The 21,436-nt window shown below is 44.7% G+C and overlaps 1 protein-coding gene across 1 annotated transcript in view; it reads left to right on the forward strand.

The window, feature by feature from the left end:
* The window catches only part of wfdc2 (WAP four-disulfide core domain 2), a 130,353-nt gene that overhangs the window by 75,417 nt on the left and 33,500 nt on the right, over positions 1 to 21,436 (forward strand). Inside the window, exons 6-7 of the mRNA XM_078236050.1 lie at positions 13,539 to 13,650; positions 14,572 to 14,728. Of these exons, the coding sequence (XP_078092176.1) occupies positions 13,539 to 13,650; positions 14,572 to 14,728 (269 nt within the window). The remainder of the gene's footprint in view (positions 1 to 13,538; positions 13,651 to 14,571; positions 14,729 to 21,436) is intronic.

Genomic DNA, 21,436 nt, shown 5'->3' on the forward strand with positions numbered 1-21,436 from the left:
GAGAAGTGTGAGGTAATTCACTTTGGTAGGAATAACAGATGTGTTGAGTATAAGGCTAACGGGAGGACTTTGAATAGTGTGGAGGAGCAGAGGGATCTAGGTGTATGTGTGCATAGATCCCTGAAAGTTGGGAATCAAGTAGATAAGGTTGTTAAGAAGGCATATGGTGTCTTGGCGTTTATTGGTAGGGGGATTGAATTTAGGAGTCGTAGCGTTATGTTGCAACTGTACACAACTCTGGTGCGGCCGCACTTGGAGTACTGTGTGCAGTTCTGGTCCCCACATTACAGGAAGGATGTGGAGGCTTTGGAGAGGGTGCAGAGGAGGTTTACCAGGATGTTGCCTGGTATGGAGGGGAGATCCTATGAGGAGAGGCTGAGGGATTTGGGATTGTTTTCGCTGGAAAGGCGGCGGCTAAGAGGGGATCTTATTGAAACATATAAGATGATTAGAGGTTTAGATAGGGTGGATAGTGATAGCCTTTTTCCTCTGATGGAGAAATCCAGCACGAGGGGGCATGGCTTTAAATTGAGGGGGGGTAGTTATAGAACCGATGTCAGGGGTAGGTTCTTTACCCAGAGGGTGGTGAGGGATTGGAATGCCCTGCCAGCATCAGTAGTAAATGCGCCTAGTTTGGGGGCGTTTAAGAGATCCGTAGATAGGTTCATGGACGAAAAGAAATTGGTTTAGGTTGGAGGGTCACAGTTTTTTTTTTAACTGGTCGGTGCAACATCGTGGGCCGAAGGGCCTGTTCTGCGCTGTAATGTTCTATGTTCTATGTTCTATGAACAGGCCCTTCGGCCCACGATGTTGTGCCGAGCTTTATCTAAAACCAAGATCAAGCTATCCCACTCCCTATCATCCTGGTGTGCTCCATGTGCCTATCCAATAACCGCTTAAATGTTCCTAAAGTGTCTGACTCCACTATCACTGCAGGCAGTCCATTCCACACCCCAACTACTCTCTGAGTAAAGAACCTACCTCGGACATCCTTCCTATATCTCCCACCATAAATCCTATAGTTATGCCCCCTTGTAATAGCTCCATCCACCCGAGGAAATAGTCTTTGAACGTTCACTCTATCTATCCCCTTCATCATTTTATAAACCTTTATTAAGTCCCCCCTCAACCTCCTCCGCTCCAGAGAGAACAGCCCTAGCTCCCTCAACCTTTCCTCATAAGACCTATCCTCCAAACCAGGCAGCATCCTGGTAAATCTCCTCTGCACTCTTTCCAGCGCTTCCACATCCTTCTTATAGTGAGGTGACCAGAACTGCACACAATATTCCAAATGTGGTCTCACCAAGGTCCTGTACAGTTGCAGCATAACCCCACGGCTCTTAAACTCCAACCCCCTGTTAATAAAAGCTAACACACTATAGGCCTTCTTCACAGCTCTATCCACTTGAGTGGCAACCTTCAGAGATCTGTGGATATGGACCCCAAGATCTCTCTGTTCCTCCACAGTCTTCAGAACCCTACCTTTGACCCTGTAATCCACATTCAAATTTGTCCTACCAAAATGAATCACCTCACATTTATCAGGGTTAAACTCCATCTGCCATTTTTCAGCCCAGCTTTGCATCCTATCTATATTCTGGCAATAGTAGAATCATAGAATCCCTACAATGCAGAAGGAGGCCATTGGGCCCATTGAGTCTGCAACAAGCACAATCCCACCCAGGTCCTATCCTCATAACCGCACATATTTACCCTGCTAATTCCCTGACACTAGGGTAACCCACACATCTTTGGAGTACTGAAGACATGCTCCAAAACTTGCCGTTCTCCTAGCCAAGCTATTCCAGTACGGCTGCAATACTGGCATCTACCTGGCAATGTGGAAAATTGCCCAGGTATGCCCTGGACACAAGAAACAGGACAAGTCCAACCCAGTCAATTGCCACCCAATCAGTCTACTCTTGATCATCAGTAAAGTGACTGAAGGGGTCATTACAGTCTTGGTTCAAACCTGGACAAAAGAGCTGAACTCCAGAGGTGAGGTGAGAGTGACAGCCCTTGACAGGCAGCGTTTGACTGAGTGTGGCATCAAGGAGCCCCAGCAAAACTGGAGTCAATGGGAATCAGGGGAAAACTCTCCACTGGTTGGAGGCATACCAGGCACAAAGGACGATGGTTCTGGTAGTTGGAGGTCAATCATCTCAGCTCCAGGACATCACTACAGGAGTTTCTCAGGATGGTGTCCTCGGTCCATCTTCAGCTGCTTGATCAATGACCTTCCTTCCAGGTCAGAAGTGGGGATGTTCACTGATGATTGCCCAATGTTCAGCACCATTTGTGACTCCTCAGATTCTGAAGCCATCCATGTCCAAATGCAGCAAGACCCGGATAATATCCAGGCTTGTGTTGACAAGTGGCAAGTAACATTTGTGCTACACAAGAACCAGACAATGACCATCTCCGACAAGAGAGAATATAACCATTGCCCCTTCACATTTGCTTAATGTCCCAGTATCAACATCCTGAGGGTTACCATTCAGCAGAAACTGAACTGGACTACCCACATAAATACTATGGCTACTAAAGCAGGTCAGAGGCTAGGGATTCAACTCACCATCTGACCATCAAAAGCCTGTCCATCTTCTACAAGGTACAAGTCAGGAGTATAAAGGAATTCTCTCCACTCTCCACTTTCCTGGATGACTGCAACTCCAACAACACTCAAGATGCTTGACATTATCCAGGACACTTGATTGACACCCCATCCACAAACATTCACTCCCTCCTCCATCAACACACACTGGCAGCCATGTGTGCCACACAGAATAGTTTTACAAAACTTACAAGTTTGCAGAAGTTACACAAAATACTATATAAAACACACATAAATGCTTGAAAGTGATTGGTTTGTTAAACATAACAAAGTACATTCAACTAACAGATATTAAAATTTAAAACAACTATAGAGTTCTAAAAGCTAATTATATTCACTGGAGTTTAGAAGAGTGAGAGGTGATGTCACAGCTCCTCAGCCACGCATTCATCTGCCCTATCCTAGTATTCCTACTCTCACTAGCATGTGCCACCGGGAGTAATCCTGAGATTACTACCCTTGAGGTCCTGATTTTTAACTTCCTATCTAGCTCTTTGTTTTTACTCTGAAGGACCACACCCCTAAGTTGGGCCAGTGGGCTGACGGATGGCGGATGGAGTTTAATTTAGATAAATGCGAGGTGATGCATTTTGGTAGATTGAACCAGGGCAGGACTTACTCAGTTAATGGTAGGGCGTTGGGGAGAGTTACAGAACAAAGAGATCTAGGGGCACATGTTCATAGCTCCTTGAAAGTGGAGTCACAGGTGGACAGAGTGGTGAAGAAGGCATTCGGCATGCTTGGTTTCATCGGTCAGAACATTGAATACAGGAGTTGGAATGTCTTGTTGAAGTTGTACAAGACATTGGTAAGGCCACACTTGGAATACTGTGTGCAATTCTGGTCACCCTATTATAGAAAGGATATTATTAAACTAGAAAGAGTGCAGAACAGATTTATTAGGATCCTACCGGGACTTGATGGATTGAGTTATAAGGAGAGGCTGGATAGACTGGGACTTTTTTCTCTGGAGCGTAGGAGGCTGAGGGGTGATCTTATAGAGGTCTATAAAATAATGAGGGGCATAGATCAGTTAGATAGTCAATATCTTTTCCCAAAGGTAGGGGAGTTTAAAACTAGAGGGCATAGGTATAAGGTGAGAGGGGAGAGATACAGAAGAACTCAAACAGGGAGTTAGAAGGGCAAAAAGGGGTCATGAAATGTCCTTGGCAGACAGGATTAAGGAGAATCCTAAGGCATTTTATACATACGTTAGGAACAAGAGGGTTGTTAGGGAAAGAATCGGACCTCTCAGGGACAAAGGAGGGGAATTATGCTCAGAACCAAAGGAAGTAGGAGAGATCCTAAACGAATACTTTGCATCAGTATTCACAAAGGAGCGGGACATGTTGACTGGTAGTGTCTCAGAGAGATGTGTTGACCCATTAGAACAAATCTCATTACAAGGGAGGAAGTCTTAGGTTTTTTAGGAAACATTAAGACAGACAAATCCCCAGGGCCAGATGGCATCTATCCTAGACCTCTCAGGGAGGCAAGAGATGCAATTGCTGGGCCTCTATCTTTGTCTCTTCACTGGACACAGGTGAGGTCCCAGAGGATTGGAGGATAGCAAATGTGGTCCCGTTATTTAAGAAGGGTAGCAAGGATAACCCAGCTAATTATAGGTCGGTGAGCTTGATGTCCGTGGTAGGGAAATTGTTGGAGAAGATTCTTAGAGATAGGATATATGCGCATTTAGAACTGAATAATCTCATTAGCGATAGACAGCATGGTTTTGTACGAGGGAGGTCATGCCTCACAAATTTGGTTGAGTTTTTTGAGGAGGTGACAAAAACGATTGACGAGGGAAGGGCCGTGGATGTCGTCCATATGGATTTTAGTAAAGCGTTTGACAAGGTCCCTCATGGCAGGCTGGTGCAAAAGGTTAAAACTCACGGGATAAAAGGTGAGCTAGCTAGATGGGTGGAGAACTGGCTTGGCCATAGAAGACAGAGGGTAACAGTGGAGGGGTCTTTTTCCAGTTGGAGGTCTGTGACTAGTGGTGTTCCGCAGGGCTTTGTACTGGGACCTCTGCTGTTTGTGATATATATAAATGATTTGGAGGAAGATGTAGCTGGTGTGATCAGTAAGTTTGTGGATGACACGAGGATTGCTGGAGTTGCGGATAGTGATGAACATTGTCAGAGAATACAGCAGGATATTGATAGGCTGGAACATTGGGCGGAGAAATGGCAGATGGAATTTCATCCAGATAAATGCGAAGTGATGTAAAGGGGAGCTATACAATAAATGGCAGAACCATCAGGACTATAGACACACAGAGGGACCTGGGTGTACAAGTCCACAGATCCTTAAAGGTGGCAGCACAGGTGGAGAAGGTAGTCAAGAAGGCATATGGCATGCTTGCCTTTATTGGACGGGGCATAGAATATAAAAGTTGGCATATGATGTTGCAGTTGTATAGAACGTTGGTTAGGCCACATTTGGAATACTGCATCCAGTTCTGGTCGCCACACTACCAGAAGGACATGGAGGCTTTGGAGAGAGTACAGAAAAGGTTTACCAGGATGTATGGAGGGTCTCAGCTATGAGAGATTGGGTAAACTGGGGTTGTTCTCCCTGGAAAGACGGAGGATGAGGCGCTACCTAATAGAGGTGTATAAAATTATGAAGGGCAGAGAAAGGGTGAACAGTGGAAAGCTTTTTCCCAGGTCGGAGGTGACAAACACAAGGGGTCACAGGTTCAAGGTGAGGGGGGGGCAAGGTTCAACACAGATGTCAGGGGGACGTATTTTACACAGAGGGTGGTGGGGTCCTGGAATGCACTGCCAAGCAAGGTGATTGAGGCGGACACACTGGGATCGTTTAAGACTTATCTGGATAGCCACATGAACAGACTGGGAATAGAGGGATACAAATGAATGGTCTAGTTGGGCACATGAGCGGTGCAGGCTTGGAGGGTCGAAGGGCCTGTTCCTGTGCTGTATTGTTCTTTGTTCTTTGTGTCCAGAGGGGCAATTTATTCACACAGAGGGTGGTGAGTGTCAGAGGTAGTAGTAGAGGCGGGTACAATTTTGTCTTTTAAAAAGCATTTAGATAGTTACATGGATAAGATGGGTATAGAGGGATATTGTCCAATAGCGGGCAATTGGGATTAGCTTAGGGGTTTTAAAAAAAAAGGGCGACATGGACAAGTTGGGCCAAAGGGCTTGTTTCCATTCTGTAAACCTCTATGACTCTATAGGGATATGGATGTTTTGCTGCAATTATATAGTACTTTGGTGAGGCCACACCTGGAGTATTGTGTGCAGTTTTGGTGTCCTTATCTGAGGAAGGGTGTCCTTGCTATAGAGGGAATACAGCGAAGGTTTACTGGGCTGATTCCTGGGATGGCAGTTCTATTACATGAGGAGAGACAGAGTCAGTTAGGATTATATTCACTGGAGTTGAGAAGAGTGAGAGAGGATCTCATAGAAACTTATAAAATTCTAACAGGATTAGACAGGGTAGATTCAGAAAGAATGTTCACAATGGTGGAGGCGTCCAGAAGTAGGGGTCATAATTTGAGGATAAGGGGTAAAACCTTTAAAACTGAGGTGAGGAGAAATTTCTTCACCCAGAGAGTGGTGAATGTGTGGAATTCACTACCACGGAATGTAGTTGAGGCCAAAACATTGTCTGATTTCAAGAAGAAATTAGATATAGCTCTTGGGGCTAAAGGGATCAAGGGCTATTTGGGGAAGGAGGGATCAGGATATTGAATTTGATGATCAGCCATGATCATAATGAATGGCGGAGGAGGCTCGAAGGGCCAAATGACCTACTCCTGCTTCTAGTTTCTATGTTAATTACAGAACTTAATTCCAAACTTACAAAATCGAAGATAGTGTGAAATACAGTGACTTCCCTTAAACATCATATATAGCCAGCACTAATTCAATCACAAGGCTGAATATTTTAATACTTGCTTTTCTTTACATAATAGGACCTTGCATTTAGAGACCAGAGCTGATATTGTGAAAAGTTGGATAGTTCCATGCCGGTACTTAGAGTTACAGAGTCATAGAGGTTTACAGCATGGAAACAGGCTCTTCAGCCCAACTTGTCCATGCTGTCCAGTTTTTAACCATTAAGCTAGTCCCAATTGCCCGCGTTTGACCCATATCTCTCTATATCAATCTTACCCATGTAACTGTCTAAATGCTTTTTAAAAGACAAAATTGTACCCGCCTCTACTACCAACTCTGGCAGCGCATTCCAGATGCTCATAACCCTCTGTGTGAAAAAATTGCCCCTCTGGACCCTTTTGTATATTTCCCCTTTCACCTTAAACCTATGCCCTCTAGTTTTAGACGCCTCTACCTTCGGGAAAAGATGTTGACTATCTACCTTATCTATGCTCCTCATTATTTTATGGACCTCTACAAGATCAGCCCTAAGTCTCCTACGCTCCAGGGACAAAAGTCCCAGTCTATCCAGCTTCTGTTTATAACTCAAACCGTCAAGTCCTAGTAGTATCCTAGTAAATCTTCTCTGCACTCTTTCTAGTTTAATAATATCCTTTCTATAATAGGCTGACCAGAACTGTGCACAGTACTCCAAGTGTGGCCTTACTAATGACTTGTACAACTTCAACAAGACATCTTAACTCCTGTAGTCAATGTTCTGACCAATGAAACCAAGCATGCCGAATGCCTTCTTCACCACTCTGTCCACCTGTGGCTCCACTTTCAAGGAGCTATGAACTTGTACCCCTAACTCTCCAGTGCTCTGCCATTAACTGAGTAAGTCCTGCCCTGGTTCGATCTACCATAATGCCTCACCTCGCATTTATCTAAATAACGGGCTGTTGCCTTGTGGATCCAGAGCTGGCTTGCCTGCAGAAGGCAGAGAGTGGGTATAGATGGGTCTTTTTCTGAATGGAGGTCGGTCACCAGTGGAATGCCCCAGGGATCTGTTCTGGGACCCTTGCTGTTTGTCATATTCATAAATGACCTGGATGAGGAAGTGGAGGGGTGGGTTGGTAAGTTTGCCGATGACACGAAGGTTGGTGGTGTTGTGGATAGTTTAGAGGGATGTCAGAAGCTGCAGCGTGACATAGATAGGATGCAAGACTGGGCGGAGAAGTGGCAGATGGACTTCAACCCGGATAAATGTGTAGTGGTCCATTTTGGCAGGTCAAATGGGATGAAGGAGTATAATATCAAGGGTAAGACTCTTAGCAGTGTAGAGGATCAGAAGGACCTTGGGGTCCAGGTCCATAGGACTCTTAAATCGGCCTCGCAGGTAGAGGAGGTGGTTAAGAAGGTGTATGGTGTGCTGGCCTTCATCAATCGAGGGATTGAGTTTAGGAGTCGGGAGATAATGATGCAGCTCTATAAGACCCTTGTCAGACCCCACTTGGAGTACTGTGCTCAGTTCTGGTCGCCTCATTACAGGAGGGATGTGGAAATTATTGAAAAGGTGCAGAGGAGATTTACAAGGATGTTGCCTGGATTGGTTGGCATGCCTTATGAGGATAGGTTGAGGGAGCTCGGTCTTTTCTCCTTGGAGAGACGAAGGATGAGAGGCGACCTGATAGAGGTGTACAAGATGTTGAGAGGTATAGATCGGGTGGATTCTCTGAGGCTTTTTCCCAGGGCTGAAATGGCTGCTACGAAAGGACACAGGTTTAAGGTGCTGGGGAGTAGGTACAGAGGAGATGTCAGGGGTAAGTTTTTCACTCAGAGGGTGGTGGGTGAGTGGAATCGGCTGCTGTCAGTGGTGGTGGAGGCAAACTCGATAGGGTCTTTTAAGAGACTTCTGGATGAGTACATGGAACTTAATAGGATTGAGGGTTATAGGTAAGCCTATATATAAGCCTAGGTAGGTAGGGATATGACCGGCGCAACTTGTGGGCCGAAGGGCTTGTTTGTGCTGTATTCTTTCTATGTTCTATGTTCTAAATTAAACTCCATTTGCCATTCATCAGCCCACTGGCCCAATTGATCAAGATCCAGTTGCAATCCAAGATAACTTTTTTCACTGTCCACTATGCCACCAATCTTGGTGTCATCTGCAAACTTATTAACCATGGCTCATAAATTCTCATCTAAGTCATTAATATGAATAACAAATAACGGTGGACCTAGCACTGATCCCTGAGGCACACCGTTGGTCACAGGCCTCCAGTTTGAAAAGCAACCCTCTACAACCACCCCCTGTGTTCTGTAATCAAACCAATTTTCTATCCAATTGGCTATCTCACCCTGGATCCCAAGAGATTGAACCTTATGCAACAATCTACCATGCGGCACACTGCCAAAGGCCTTGCTAAAGTCCATGTAGACAACATCAACTGCACCCTCATCTACCTTCTTGGTTACCCCTTCAAGAGACTCAATTAAATTTGTGAGACATGGTTTTCCACTCACAAAGCCATGCTGACTGTTCCTAATCAATCCTTGCCTCTCTAAATGCCTATAGATCCTGTCTCTCAGAATACCCTCCAACAATTTACCCACTACAGATGTTAGGTTCACCGGGCTGTAGTTCCCAGGCTTTTCCCTGCAGTCCTTCTTAAATAAAAGCACAACATTTGCCACCCTCCAATCTTCAGGCATCTCACCCATGGCTGTCGATGATTCAAATATCTCTGCTGGGGACCTGCAATTTCCTCCCTAGTCTCCATAATGTCCTGGGATGCACTTCATCAGGTCCCGGGGATTTATCTACCTTGATACACTTTAAGACTTCCAGCACCTCCTTCTCTTTAATATGTACATCCATCAAGACATCACTATTTATTTCCCCACGTTCCCTAACATCCACGCCTTTCTCAACAGTAAATGCTGATGAGAAATATTCATTTAGGCTCTCACCCATCTCTTGTGGCTCCACACATGGATAACCTTGTTGACCCTTAAGAGACCCTATTCTCTCCCTAGTTAATCTTTTGCCCTTTGTGTATTTGTAGAAGCTTTTTGAATCCTCCTTTGCCTTACCTGCCAAAGCAATCTTGTGTCCCCTTTTTGCCCTCCTGATATCTCTTTTAACTCTACTCCGACACCCTCTATATGCTTTAAGGGATCCACTTAATCATGTCATATGCCTCCTTCCTCTTCTTGACCAGGGCCTCAATATCCTGAGTCATCCAGGGTTCTCTGCTTCTACCAGCCTTGCCCTTCATTCTAAAAGGAATGTGCTTACCCTGGACCCGGGTTAACAGACTTTTGAAAGCCTCCCACTTACCAGCCATCCGTTTGCCTGCCAACAGACTCCCCCAATCAACTTTTGAAAGTTCCTGTCTAATACCATCAAAATCGGCCTTACCCCAATTTAGAATTTTAACTTTTGGGCCAGACCTATCATTTTCCATAGCTATCTTAAAACTAATGGAATTAGGATCACTGGTCCCAAAGTGATCCCTCACTAACATTTCTGTCACCTGCCTTTCCTTATTTCCCAAGGGGAGGTCAGGTTTTGCCCTCTCTCTAGTCGGGCCATCCGCATACTGAATGAAAAATTCCTCTTGAAGACACTCAACAAATTTCTCTCCATCCAAGCCCCTAATACTAGCCCCTAATGACTGGTGCCCCAGTCAATGTTGGGAAAGTTAAAGTCCCCTACTATTACCACCCTATTTTTCTTGGAGCTATCCTGTAATCTCCTTACATATTTGTTCCTCAAGTTCCCGCTGACAGGGGGCCTTAAGTACAATCCTATCGAAATGAAATCCCCCTTCTTATTTCTCAGCTCTACCCATATAGACTCAGAGGGCGAACCCTCAGAAATATCCCCTCTCGGTACTGCCGTGATGTTCTCCCTAATCAAAAAATTAACTCCCCCTCCTGTCTTACCTCCTGTCCTACCCTTCTTATAGCATCTATACCCTGGAATATTGAGCTGCCAGTCCTGTCCCTCCCTTAGCCATGGTTCAGTAATAGCTATAATATCCCACTCCCATGTACCCATCCTTGCCCTGATTTCACCTGTCTTGCCTGTCGGGCCTTGATGTCTTACATCACTGCCTTAAGACCATATGTTCTTTCTCCCTTTCAAGTTTGAGCATGATGCTAAGACCATAATAAGACCATGAGAAATAGAAACAGGCTCTTGAATCCTGCTCTGTCATTCAATAGGATCATGGTTGATCGAACACTTCTCACGTGCACTTTCCTGCCTTTTCCCCGTAATCCTTGATTCCCTTACTAATTAAAAATCTATCTCAGTCTTAAATATACACAAGGACTCTGCCCCCACAACTCTCTGTGGCAAGGAGATCCAAAGACTCAAATCCCTCTGAGAGAAGAAATCCTTCCTCATCTCAGTCTTAAATTAGCTCCCCTTTATTCTGAGACTGTGCCCTCTGGTCTTAGATGCTCACATGAAGAGAAACGACCTCTCAGCATTTACCTTGTCAAACCCCTTAAGAATCCTACATGTTTCAATGAGATCACCTCTCATTCTTCTAAATTATAATCACCAGAATTCCAACCTGTTTAACCTTTACTCATAAGACAGCCCCATCACACCAAAACTGCTCTCAGTACTCCAGATGTGGTCTCTCCAGTACCTGTATAGTTGCAGCAAGACTTCCCTATTCTTATACTCCAACCCGCCTGAAATAAGGGCAACATTCCATTAGCCTTCCTGATTACCTGCTACCTGTGTGCTAGCTTTCTGTGTTTCGTGCACAAGTACCCCCCAGCCTCTTTGTGTTGCAGCTTTCTGCAGTTTTTCTCCATTTAAATAATACTCTATTCTTTTGTTCTCCTTTACAAAATGAACAACCTCACATTTTCCCATATTATACTCCATTTGCCAACTTTTTGCTCACTTACTTAACCTATCAGTATCTCTTTGTAAACTGTTTTCATCCCTCTTGCAACTTGCCTTTCCACCTATTTTTGTGTTGTCTGCAAATTTGGCTACCGTGCATTCGCTTCCTTCCTCCAAGTCATTAATATATATAGTAAACAGTTGCGGTCCCAGGATTGTGGAACCCCACTGGTTACAAGTTGCCAAACTGAAAAATAACCCCTGATCCCCATTTACTGTTTCCTGCCCATTAGCCAATTCTCTATCCAACCCAATGTACTACTCCCAACACCATGGGCTCTTATCTTATAACTTAACCTTTTGTAAGGTACTTTGTCGAACGCCTTCTGGAAGTCCAAATACAACACATCTACTGGTTCCCCTCTACCCACTCTGGTTGAGAGTTCCTGGAAAGACTCTAATAACTTATTTAGACACAATTTCCTTTTCATGAAACCATGGTAACTCTACTTGATAAGATTATGATTTTCCAAATGTGTTGTTGTTACTTCCTTAATAACTGACGCCAACGTTTTTCCCACAATAGATGTTGACCAAGTCATGTGGCAAGCTTGTGTCCCAGAATTCAGCATAAAATCGGATTGAATTGACATACTTCGATTGTCTGTAAACTAAACTGAAACTAATCATTAAACATCAATTTCCCGACCTCAAGATGCATTGTAGGAACACACCAAGGTTCCTTTGAGAGCACCATCCAAACCTATGACCACTACCATCTAGAAGGACAAGGGCAACAGATATATACAGTCCAAAGATGTGCGGGTTAGGTTGATTGGCCATGCTAAAATTGCCCCTTAGTGTCCTGGGATGTGTAGATTAGAGGGATTAGTGGGTAAAATATGTAGGGATATGGGGGTAGGGCCTGGGTGGGATTGTGGCCGGTGCAGACTCGATGGGCCGAATGGCCTCTTTCTGTACTGTAGGGTTTCTATGATTTCTATGATATATGGGAACACCTGGGGTGGGGGGGGGGGGGTGTCCCTCTCCAAGTCTGACTGGAAATATATCGCCAATCCTTCACTGTCGCTAGGTGAAACTCTTGAAACTCCCTACCTAACAGCATTGTGGGTATACCTACACCACAAGGACTGCAGCGGTTCAAGATGGCAGCTTACCACCAGCTTCTCAAGGGCAACTGGGGATTGGCAATAACTGCTGGCCTAGCCAGCAAAGCCCACATCCTGTAAATGAATATTAAAAAAAAGTTTCAGAAAGAGTTAAATTCAATAAGCTAGTCCAACTGCCTGGGTCACCTGTCAATTTTTTCGTAAATGATCTCTGCAGGGTGATTGATGGATGTGAAAGGAGATTTAACGTCTAAGCTTATCCGAGACACAATTGTGGTGAGTGTTGCAGACAATTCACTCTCTGACTTCCTACAAGCTAAAGATGATCATGTCCTAGTCAAGGCAATGTAGCTAGTTAGACTCTATGAGCTATGTGAACAACACAGGGCCATCGTAAAGGGAGAGAATACAACCTGGGGCAGAAGCCCATCCTTAGTCCAGTTTAGCATGTTAAAGTAAAAAGTTAAAATTTATTTATTAGTCACAAGTAGGCTTACATCAACACTGCAATAAAGCTACTGTGAAAATCCTCGAGTTGCCACACTCCAGCACCTGTTCAGGTACACGGAGGGAGAATTTAGCATGGCCAATGCACCTAACCAGCACATCATTGGAGTGTGGGAGGAAGCCAGAGCACCCAGAGGAAACTCGAACGAACACGGGGAGAATGTGCAAACTCTGCACAGACAGTGACCCAAGCCAGGAATTGAACCCGGGTCCCTAGAGCTGTGAGGGGCAGCAGTGCTAACCACTGTGCCATCGTGCCGCCCAAGGTTACAAAGGTGCAGGGACAATCCAAGTCAGGGAAAGCAATTCCTGAATACCATCCCCCCCACCCCGCAGAGAGACGTTGTCAGCAGTTCTTTAAACCGACATGTTCTGTAATCAACCTCATTACAACAAATAACATCCTGAAACTCCTCGTGTCAAAATGAAAAGGAGACACTGAAAAGTATCTGAAATATCTTGGAAAGAGTGGAGACCACCAAGTGGAGTAACTAAAAAACTATTTATTAACCAGAATAACTCTATACACAGAGTAAGAATGATGTTACTGATTACTTCGGCTCCAGACTACTCAATGGAGCCTGCACTCAGCTGCAGGAACGTGTGCTTCAGCCCAATTGGCTCAACAGCTCACATGACCCTCTGAAACATCATCCCTTCAAGGGCCTTCCTACTACAGTATCCCTAAGCTAAGCAATATTAAGCTCAGCAGTTTTATTCATTAAAAAGAGTCCTCAAAAAGAAGTATAATGGCCCTGACTTCCACTGATCTTCTGTAATTTTCCTCAGGAGCAGATTTGTACAGTTTGCTGTGGGCAGCCACCGGCCCCGTCTCCTCACACTGAAAACAGTCTGTTGAAATCTAGAATCTTAGTTGCCTCATGTTTCTCCCTTTCAAACATTTCATTGAACTCCATCACTATTTAATAAATGTTCACTCACAGTTTGGCTCTGAGTAAATCTGGGTTTTCTACTCAACATTTATGGTCTCCATCAGCTTCCTGCTCTCCTCCATGTCAGTTGTAATTTACTATTCCTTCCTCCACTATTGGTTTATCAACACCTGATGCAACTATTCGATCTGTGCCAACTGCTCTTTGAATGAGATGATTCTTTAGAATTCCCTATTAGCTTTATTAGTGACTATCATATATTGATGACCCCTGGTTTTGGACTGATTAACAGATGTTTAACTGATTAAACATTTCTATGTCTATGCTATTAAAACCTTTCATATCTTGAAGATCTCTGTCAACCTTCCCTTTTCCACAGAAAACAACCTTAAGCTCTTCAGTGTTTTTATGATAGGCATAACCTCTCAGTTCTCACAGTAAATCCATTTTGCTCCTTCTCCGGTTTCTGTGTCAGGAATAGGAATTCCAAAACTTTCTGCATGTAAAGCATTCACCCAAAGCTCGAGTTTGAATAAAGAGCCCTCTGAATTCTAAATGGCAGCACAAGGACCCCAGGGAAAGAAATAATTGGGAACACATTTCTGCCTTCATTGGCACAAAGTTAATGTTGGGATCGCGTGTATAAACACACCCCAGTGTGAATACTTGAAATATTTGAGGTATTGAGACCTGCCCACACTCTCAGTCTGCTGTTAGCCGTGTTTCACTCCCTGTGTCTGCAGTCTCGGTCAGTGCAGCTCCTTCACTGTCAGACATGGGAACATATTTCCCTTACCTACTCACCCTCACCCTCAGCATCCTCTTCCTCGATTCAACCTCCGCAAAGGGACACAACTCCACTGGTGAGTTTAACCTTCTTTCTATCACTCTCTAAAGTGAACCTTAGGTTAGTTAGTTAACAGGAAGCAGAAAACTGGGATAAATGAGGCTTTTCCTTGTTGGCAAGTTGTAACCAGTGGAGTGCTGGGGCCTCAAATATTTACAATGTATGTCAATGATTGGGATGAAGAGGCTGAATGTATAGTAGGTAAATTTATTGATACCACCAAGATAGGTGGGACAGAGGTAGAGAGTCTGCAAGTGATATAGTCAGATTAAGTGAGTAGGCAAACATTTGGCGGACAGCGTATAACTTGTGAACTTGTTCGTTTCGGCTGGAAGAATAGAAAAGCAGTATACTATTAAAATGGAGAGCTCTGTGATATGGAGGGATCTGGGTGTTCTGGCACATGAAGCACATAATGTTAGACTGCCGGTACAGCAAGCGATTAGGAAGGTAAATGGAATATTGGTGTTTATTATAAAGAGAATGGAATATCAAAGAAGGAAACTTTTACTACTGCTGTACGGGGTCTTGGTGAGACCTTATCTGGAATACTTTGTACAGCTTTGGTCTCCTTATTTCAAACAAATATAGATCGGAATTCTCTGATGTCTTACGCCCCAGCACCACTGCCAGCAAGAACGGAGAATTTGGTGCTCAGCCAAAACTCCATTCACAGCAGCGGGACTGGAGAATCCCAGCTGAGGGTGAGGTCAGAGGATCCTGGCCACAATTGTGTTAGTAGCGGTCCAGAGAAGATTCACTGGACTCAGTCCTGGGATGAAGGGTTAAATCTATGAAGCAGGGTTGGGCAGGTTGGGTTTATACTCACTGGAGTTTAGAAGATTGGGAGGTGATCTTATTGAGACATAAAAGATCCTGAGGGCTTGATAGAGTGGATACCCAGAGGATGTGGGGGACTAGAACTCAGGGACACGGTTTAAAAATAGGTGGTCATCCTTTTAGACAGTGATGAGGAGACTGTTTTACACTCAGAGGATGGTTAGTCTGTGGATTTCTCTTCCTTGGAAAATAGTAGATACAAAGTAGATACTGGGCCTTTGAATGTATTCAAGATTGATTTAGTTTTTTTGTTAGGCTGATGTAATCCTTGAGGTGTAGACACATCCATAGTGCTGTTCGAGAGGGATTGACAGGATTTTGACCCAGTGACTGTGGAGGAATAGCCGATATATTTCCAAGTCAGAATGGTGAGTGTTTGGAGGGGAATCTCCAGGTGGTGGTGTTCCCAAGTATCTGCTCCTCTAACTATAATACAGCGACTTGTAGCCTCATGGCTGCCGGTCAGCTTCCAGGATCAAACTGATACAGAAACCCGCACTTGCTGGGGGTGATCCCCTGGTACCTGACTGGTTACCTGGGTCACATGACCCTCTCAACTAATTGTCCCTTAAAGGGGACAAACGCCACAGTGGAAAGTGAGGTAGAGGTGGAGAGGTTTAAGGAGGGGATTCCAGAGCTGGGGCATGAACTAACTCGAAATGTGAAGAATTTAAATATTTTACTTGACTGCGAGTCAATGTAGGCAGTGAATTGGGAGAATAGCATTTTGTGCCAGTTGAGAAATGGGCAGCAAAGCTTTGGATGAGTTCAGGCTTACAAAGGGTAGAATGTGTGTTGGAATAGTCGAGTCTGGAGGTAACAAAGGCATGGATGAGAGTTACAGCAGAAGATGAGCTGAGACAGGGCTGAAGTCAGGTGATGTGACAGAGATAGAAATTGACAGTCTTAGTGATGGCAAGGTCATGAGGATTATGAGGAAGCTCTTTTTGAATTAGATGTGACACTGAGATTGTGACAGACTGGATCAGTCTCAGCCCAGGAGAGCAATGGCATTGACAACTGGGAAATGGAGATTGAAGAGAGGACTAAAAAAACATTGGCTACGGCCTTCCCAACTGAAGACTTTTGGATTCCTTTTTATGTTAGCTGCCAGTCACTTTTCATACTCTCTCTTTGTTACTCTCATTTGCTTTTTCACTTTCTACCTGAACCTCTATATTCAGCCTGGCTTTTGGTTATAATTTCCATCTGTCATAAATACACTTTTTCTGCTTCATCCTAATCTCTATTTCTTCCGAAATCCAGGAAGCTCTGGACTTGTTTGCCCTTCCCATCCCTTTTGGGGAATATTCCTTGACTCCTCAAGCCATTTCTTCATTGAGTCTGTGGGGAGTTTGCACATTCTCCCTGTGTCTGCTGGGTTTCCTCCCACAGTCCAAAGGTTAGGTTGATTGGCTGTGCTGAATTGCCCTTGGTGTCAGGGGGTTAGCAGGGTAAATATGCGTGGTTATGGGGATAGGACCTGGGAGGGATTGTGACCGGTGCAGACTCAATGGGCCAAATGGCCTCCTTCTGCACTGCAGGGATTCTATGATTCTAATCATTTCTTGCATTGCTCAGTGGATGTTTTTCCTGCCAATTTTTGACTCCAATTTATTCAGCCCAGAACCATTCTTACTACATTGAAGTTGGCTTTCTCAGTTAATTATTATTACTCTGGACTGTTTGTTGATCTTTTTCATAGTTAACTTAAACCTTATGGAACAATGATCAGTCTCCTAAATGTTCGCCCCCTGACACTTGATCCACTTGGTCCATCTCACTTCAAAAAATCAGGTCCAGCAGTGTCTCCTTTCTCATTGGATTGGACACAAATGGATGGCCATTTCTCCACTGCAGGGATTCTAAGATTCTGTGAAACTGCTGTCGTGAATTCTCTGGAGCACATTTGAGGAACTCTCTGCCCTTTACACCACTACTATCCCAGTCTATATTGAGTTCATTCAAATTCCCCAGTATAACTTTTCGCTAATGTTTGCATTTCTCTGTAATGTCTTTGCAACTTTTTTCCTCCATATCCTTCTCACTAGTTGGTGGTCTGTAGACTACATCGAGCAATGTAATTGAACACCTTTTTGTCCCTTAGCTCTAGCCAAATTGATTCTTCCCTGAACCCTCTGGGACATCCTCTTCCTCCAGCACTGCAATGCTCTCCTTAACCAATTCCGCCACCCCTCCCCCTTTCCTTCCCTTCATATCTTTTCTGAAAACTGTACCAGGAATATCTAACACCCGATCCGGCCCTTCTTTGAGCCAGGTTTCTGTTATCGCCACAACATCACATTTCCACAGGGCAGCCTGGGCCTGTAATTGTCCAATATTATTGACCACAATGTGCATTCACACACATGCACAGTAACCCTGATTTAGACTTTCTAACTTATTTCCTTACTCTGACCCACCTATTAGCTTCCTATTACCTTTTCTAATGCTCTCTATCTCTCCTAGTTTTCTCTTCACTTTGCTATCCCTCTCTGCTATTATCTCCTGGTCACCACACCCCCGCTAGGTTAGTTTTAAACCTACCACAGTTATCAAAATGCAAGGAAGTCAGTCCCTGCTCTGTTCAGCTGTACCCCATCCAGCCTGCACAGTGGTAGCGTGCTGTTTTAAGGGGTGAGTTATTGGGGGCCAGTCGTAGCAAGGTGCGTGAATCGTGTCTGTGAGTTGTGGAATTCGGAAGCATTCTTATCTCTGTTTTGTAGAACATAGAACATAGATCATAGAACATAGAACAGTACAGCACAGAACAGGCCCTTTGGCCCACGATGTTGTGCCGAGCTTTGTCTGAAACCCAAATCAAGCTATTTCCTCCCTATCATCCCGAAGTACTCCATGTGCCTATCCAATAGCTTCTTAAATGTTCCTAAAGTTTCTGACTCCACTATCCCTGCAGGCAGTCCATTCCACACCCCAACCACTCTCTGAGTAAAAAACCTACCTCGGACATCCTTCCTATATCTCCCACCATGAACCCTATAGTTATGCCCCCTAGTTACCACTCCATCCACCCGAGGAAATAGTCTTTGAACGTTCACTCTTTCTATCCACTTCATCATCTTATAAACCTCTATCAAGTCTCCTCTCAACCTCCTCCGCTCCAAAGAGAAAAGCCCAAGTTCCCTCAACCTTTCCTCATAAGACCTACCCTCCAAACCAGGCAGCATCCTGGTAAATCTCCTCTGCACTCTTTCCAGCGCTTCCACATCCTTCTTATAGTGAGGTGACCAGAACTGCACACAATATTCCAAATGTGGTCTCACCAAGGTCCTGTACAGTTGCAGCATAACCCCACGGCTCTTAAACCCCCTGTTAATGAACGCCAACACACTATAGGCCTTCTTCACGGCTCTATCCACTTGAGTGGCAACCTTCAGAGATCTATGGGTATGAACCCCAAGATCTCTCTGTTCCTCCACAATCTTCAGAACCCTACCTTTGACCCTGTAATCCACATTTAAATTAGTCCTACCAAAATGAATCACCTCGCATTTGTCAGGGTTAAACTCCATTTGCCATTTTTCAGCCCAGCTCTGCATCCTATCTATGTCTCTTTGCAGCCTACAACAGCCCTCCACCTCATCCACTACTCCACCAATCTTGGTGTCATCAGCAAATTTACTGATCCACCCTTCAGCCCCCTCCTCCAAGTTATTGATAAAAATCACAAAAAGCAGAGGACCCAGCACTGTTCCCTGTGGCACTCCTCTGTATATCATTATTTTCCCCCAAATAAACCCCTACTCATTTATCTGCCTTTTTTGGTCAAGTCCTCGCAGCTAATACATTTGGTGACCAGGTAAATCAGAGGTTTTGTGTCTGGTATCTGTTACAAGTTGGGAGATCTGTCCTCGAATCATAACCCATTGGAAGGACACTACTGCAACAACTTGTGAGCGCCAAAATGCCCTAAATTGAGAAGTTGGAACCATCTGACGAACAGAGCCGTGTGCCCAACATGTGGAGCAGCTCCAATTTATTTTTAAGGGCCAATGAAATTGGGGCAGGTGGGAAGGGAAAGCAGAAACTAATCCTTCGAACAGCCTGCGAGCTCAAACTTACAATCTGATTCGCAGTCCGACCTCTCCAGAGGCCTCAGATACAAAAATATTTGAACAGCTGATTGGACTAATTAAAGAACACTATCACCCAAAACCATTCGGTTATAATACAACGATATGAATTTAATTCAACAATGAGAAACCCCAGGAAAGACGATAGCAGCGTTCACGGCACGGTCAAGTCAGTTACCTGAGCAATGTGAATTTGGATCAATATTCAACAATATGCTAAGAGACAGGTTAGTTTGTGGTATTATTAACCTCAGCATACAAAAAAAACTATTAGTGTAGAGAGAACTTACCTTGATAAGAGTGTTAGAGATTAGGTGGCACGGTGGTTAGCATTGCTGCCTCATAGTGCCAGGGGCCCGAGTTCAATTCCGGCCTCGCGTGACTGTGCGGAGTCTGCGCGTTCTCCCCGTGACTGAGTGGATTTCCTCCGGGTGCTCTGGTTTCCTCCTAGTCTGAAAGATGTGCTGGTGAGGTGTATTAGCCATGCTAAAATCTCCCTCAGTGTACCCGAACAGGTGCCAGAATGTGATAATTTGAGGATTAGGAATAAACCTTTTAGGACTGAGATAAGGAGAAATTTCTTCACCCAGAGGGTGGTGAATCCATGGAATTCTCTATCACAGAAAATAGTTGAGGCCTAAACATTGTGCGGTTTCAAGAAGAAATTAGATATAGCACTTGGGGTTAAAGGGATCAAGGTATATGGGGGGGAAGGAGGGATCCGGATGTTGAATTTGATGATCAGCCATGATCAAAATGAATGGTGGAGCAGGCTTGAAGGGCCAAATGGCCTACTCCTGGTTCTTTTCTGTATGTTTCTTTGTAACGAATGGGGTTCAAACCAATGGACTGCTTTGTCCTGGATGGTGTTGAGCGTCTTGAGTGTTGTTGGAGCTGCACCATCCAGGCAAGTGGAGAGTATTCCATTACATAGAAACATAGAAAGATTACAGCACAAAACAGGCCCTTCGGCCCCACAAGTTGTGCCGAACATATCCCTACCTTCTAGGCCTACCTATAACCCTCCATCCTATTAAGTCCCATGTACAAAGAACAAAGAACAAACAACAATACAGCACAGGAACAGGCCCTTCGGCCCTCCAAGCCCGCGCCGCTCCTTGGTCCAAACTAGACCATTCTTTTGTATCCCTCCATTCCCACTCCGTTCATGTGGCTATCTAGATAAGTCTTAAACGTTCCGAGTGTGTCCGCCTCCACCACCTTGCCCGGCAGTGCATTCCAGGCCCCCACCACCCTCTGTGTAAAATACGTTCTTCTGATATCCGTGTTAAACCTCCCCCCCCCTCATCTTGAACCTATGACCCCTCGTGAACGTCACCACCGATCTGGGAAAAAGCTTCCCACCGTTCACCTATCTATGCCTTTCATAATTTTATACACCTCTATTAGGTCACCCCTCATCCTCCGTCTTTCCAGTGAGAACAACCCCAGTTTACCCAATCTCTCCTCATAACTAAGCCATACCAGGCAACATCCTGGTAAACCTCCTCTGCACTCTCTCTAAAGCCTCCACGTCCTTCTGGTAGTGTGGCGACCAGAACTGGGCGCAGTATTCCAAATGCGGCCGAACCAACGTTCTATACAACTGCAACATCAGACCCCAACTTTATACTCTATGCCCCGTCCTATAAAGGCAAGCATGCCATATGCCTTATTCACTACCTTCTCCACCTGTGACGTCATCTTCAAGGATCTGTGGACTTGCACACCCAGGTCCCTCTGCATATCTACACCCTTTATGGTTCTGCCATTTATCGTATAGCTCCCCC

Source organism: Mustelus asterias, chromosome 20, assembly GCF_964213995.1.
Source record: "Mustelus asterias chromosome 20, sMusAst1.hap1.1, whole genome shotgun sequence".
NCBI lineage: Eukaryota > Metazoa > Chordata > Chondrichthyes > Carcharhiniformes > Triakidae > Mustelus > Mustelus asterias.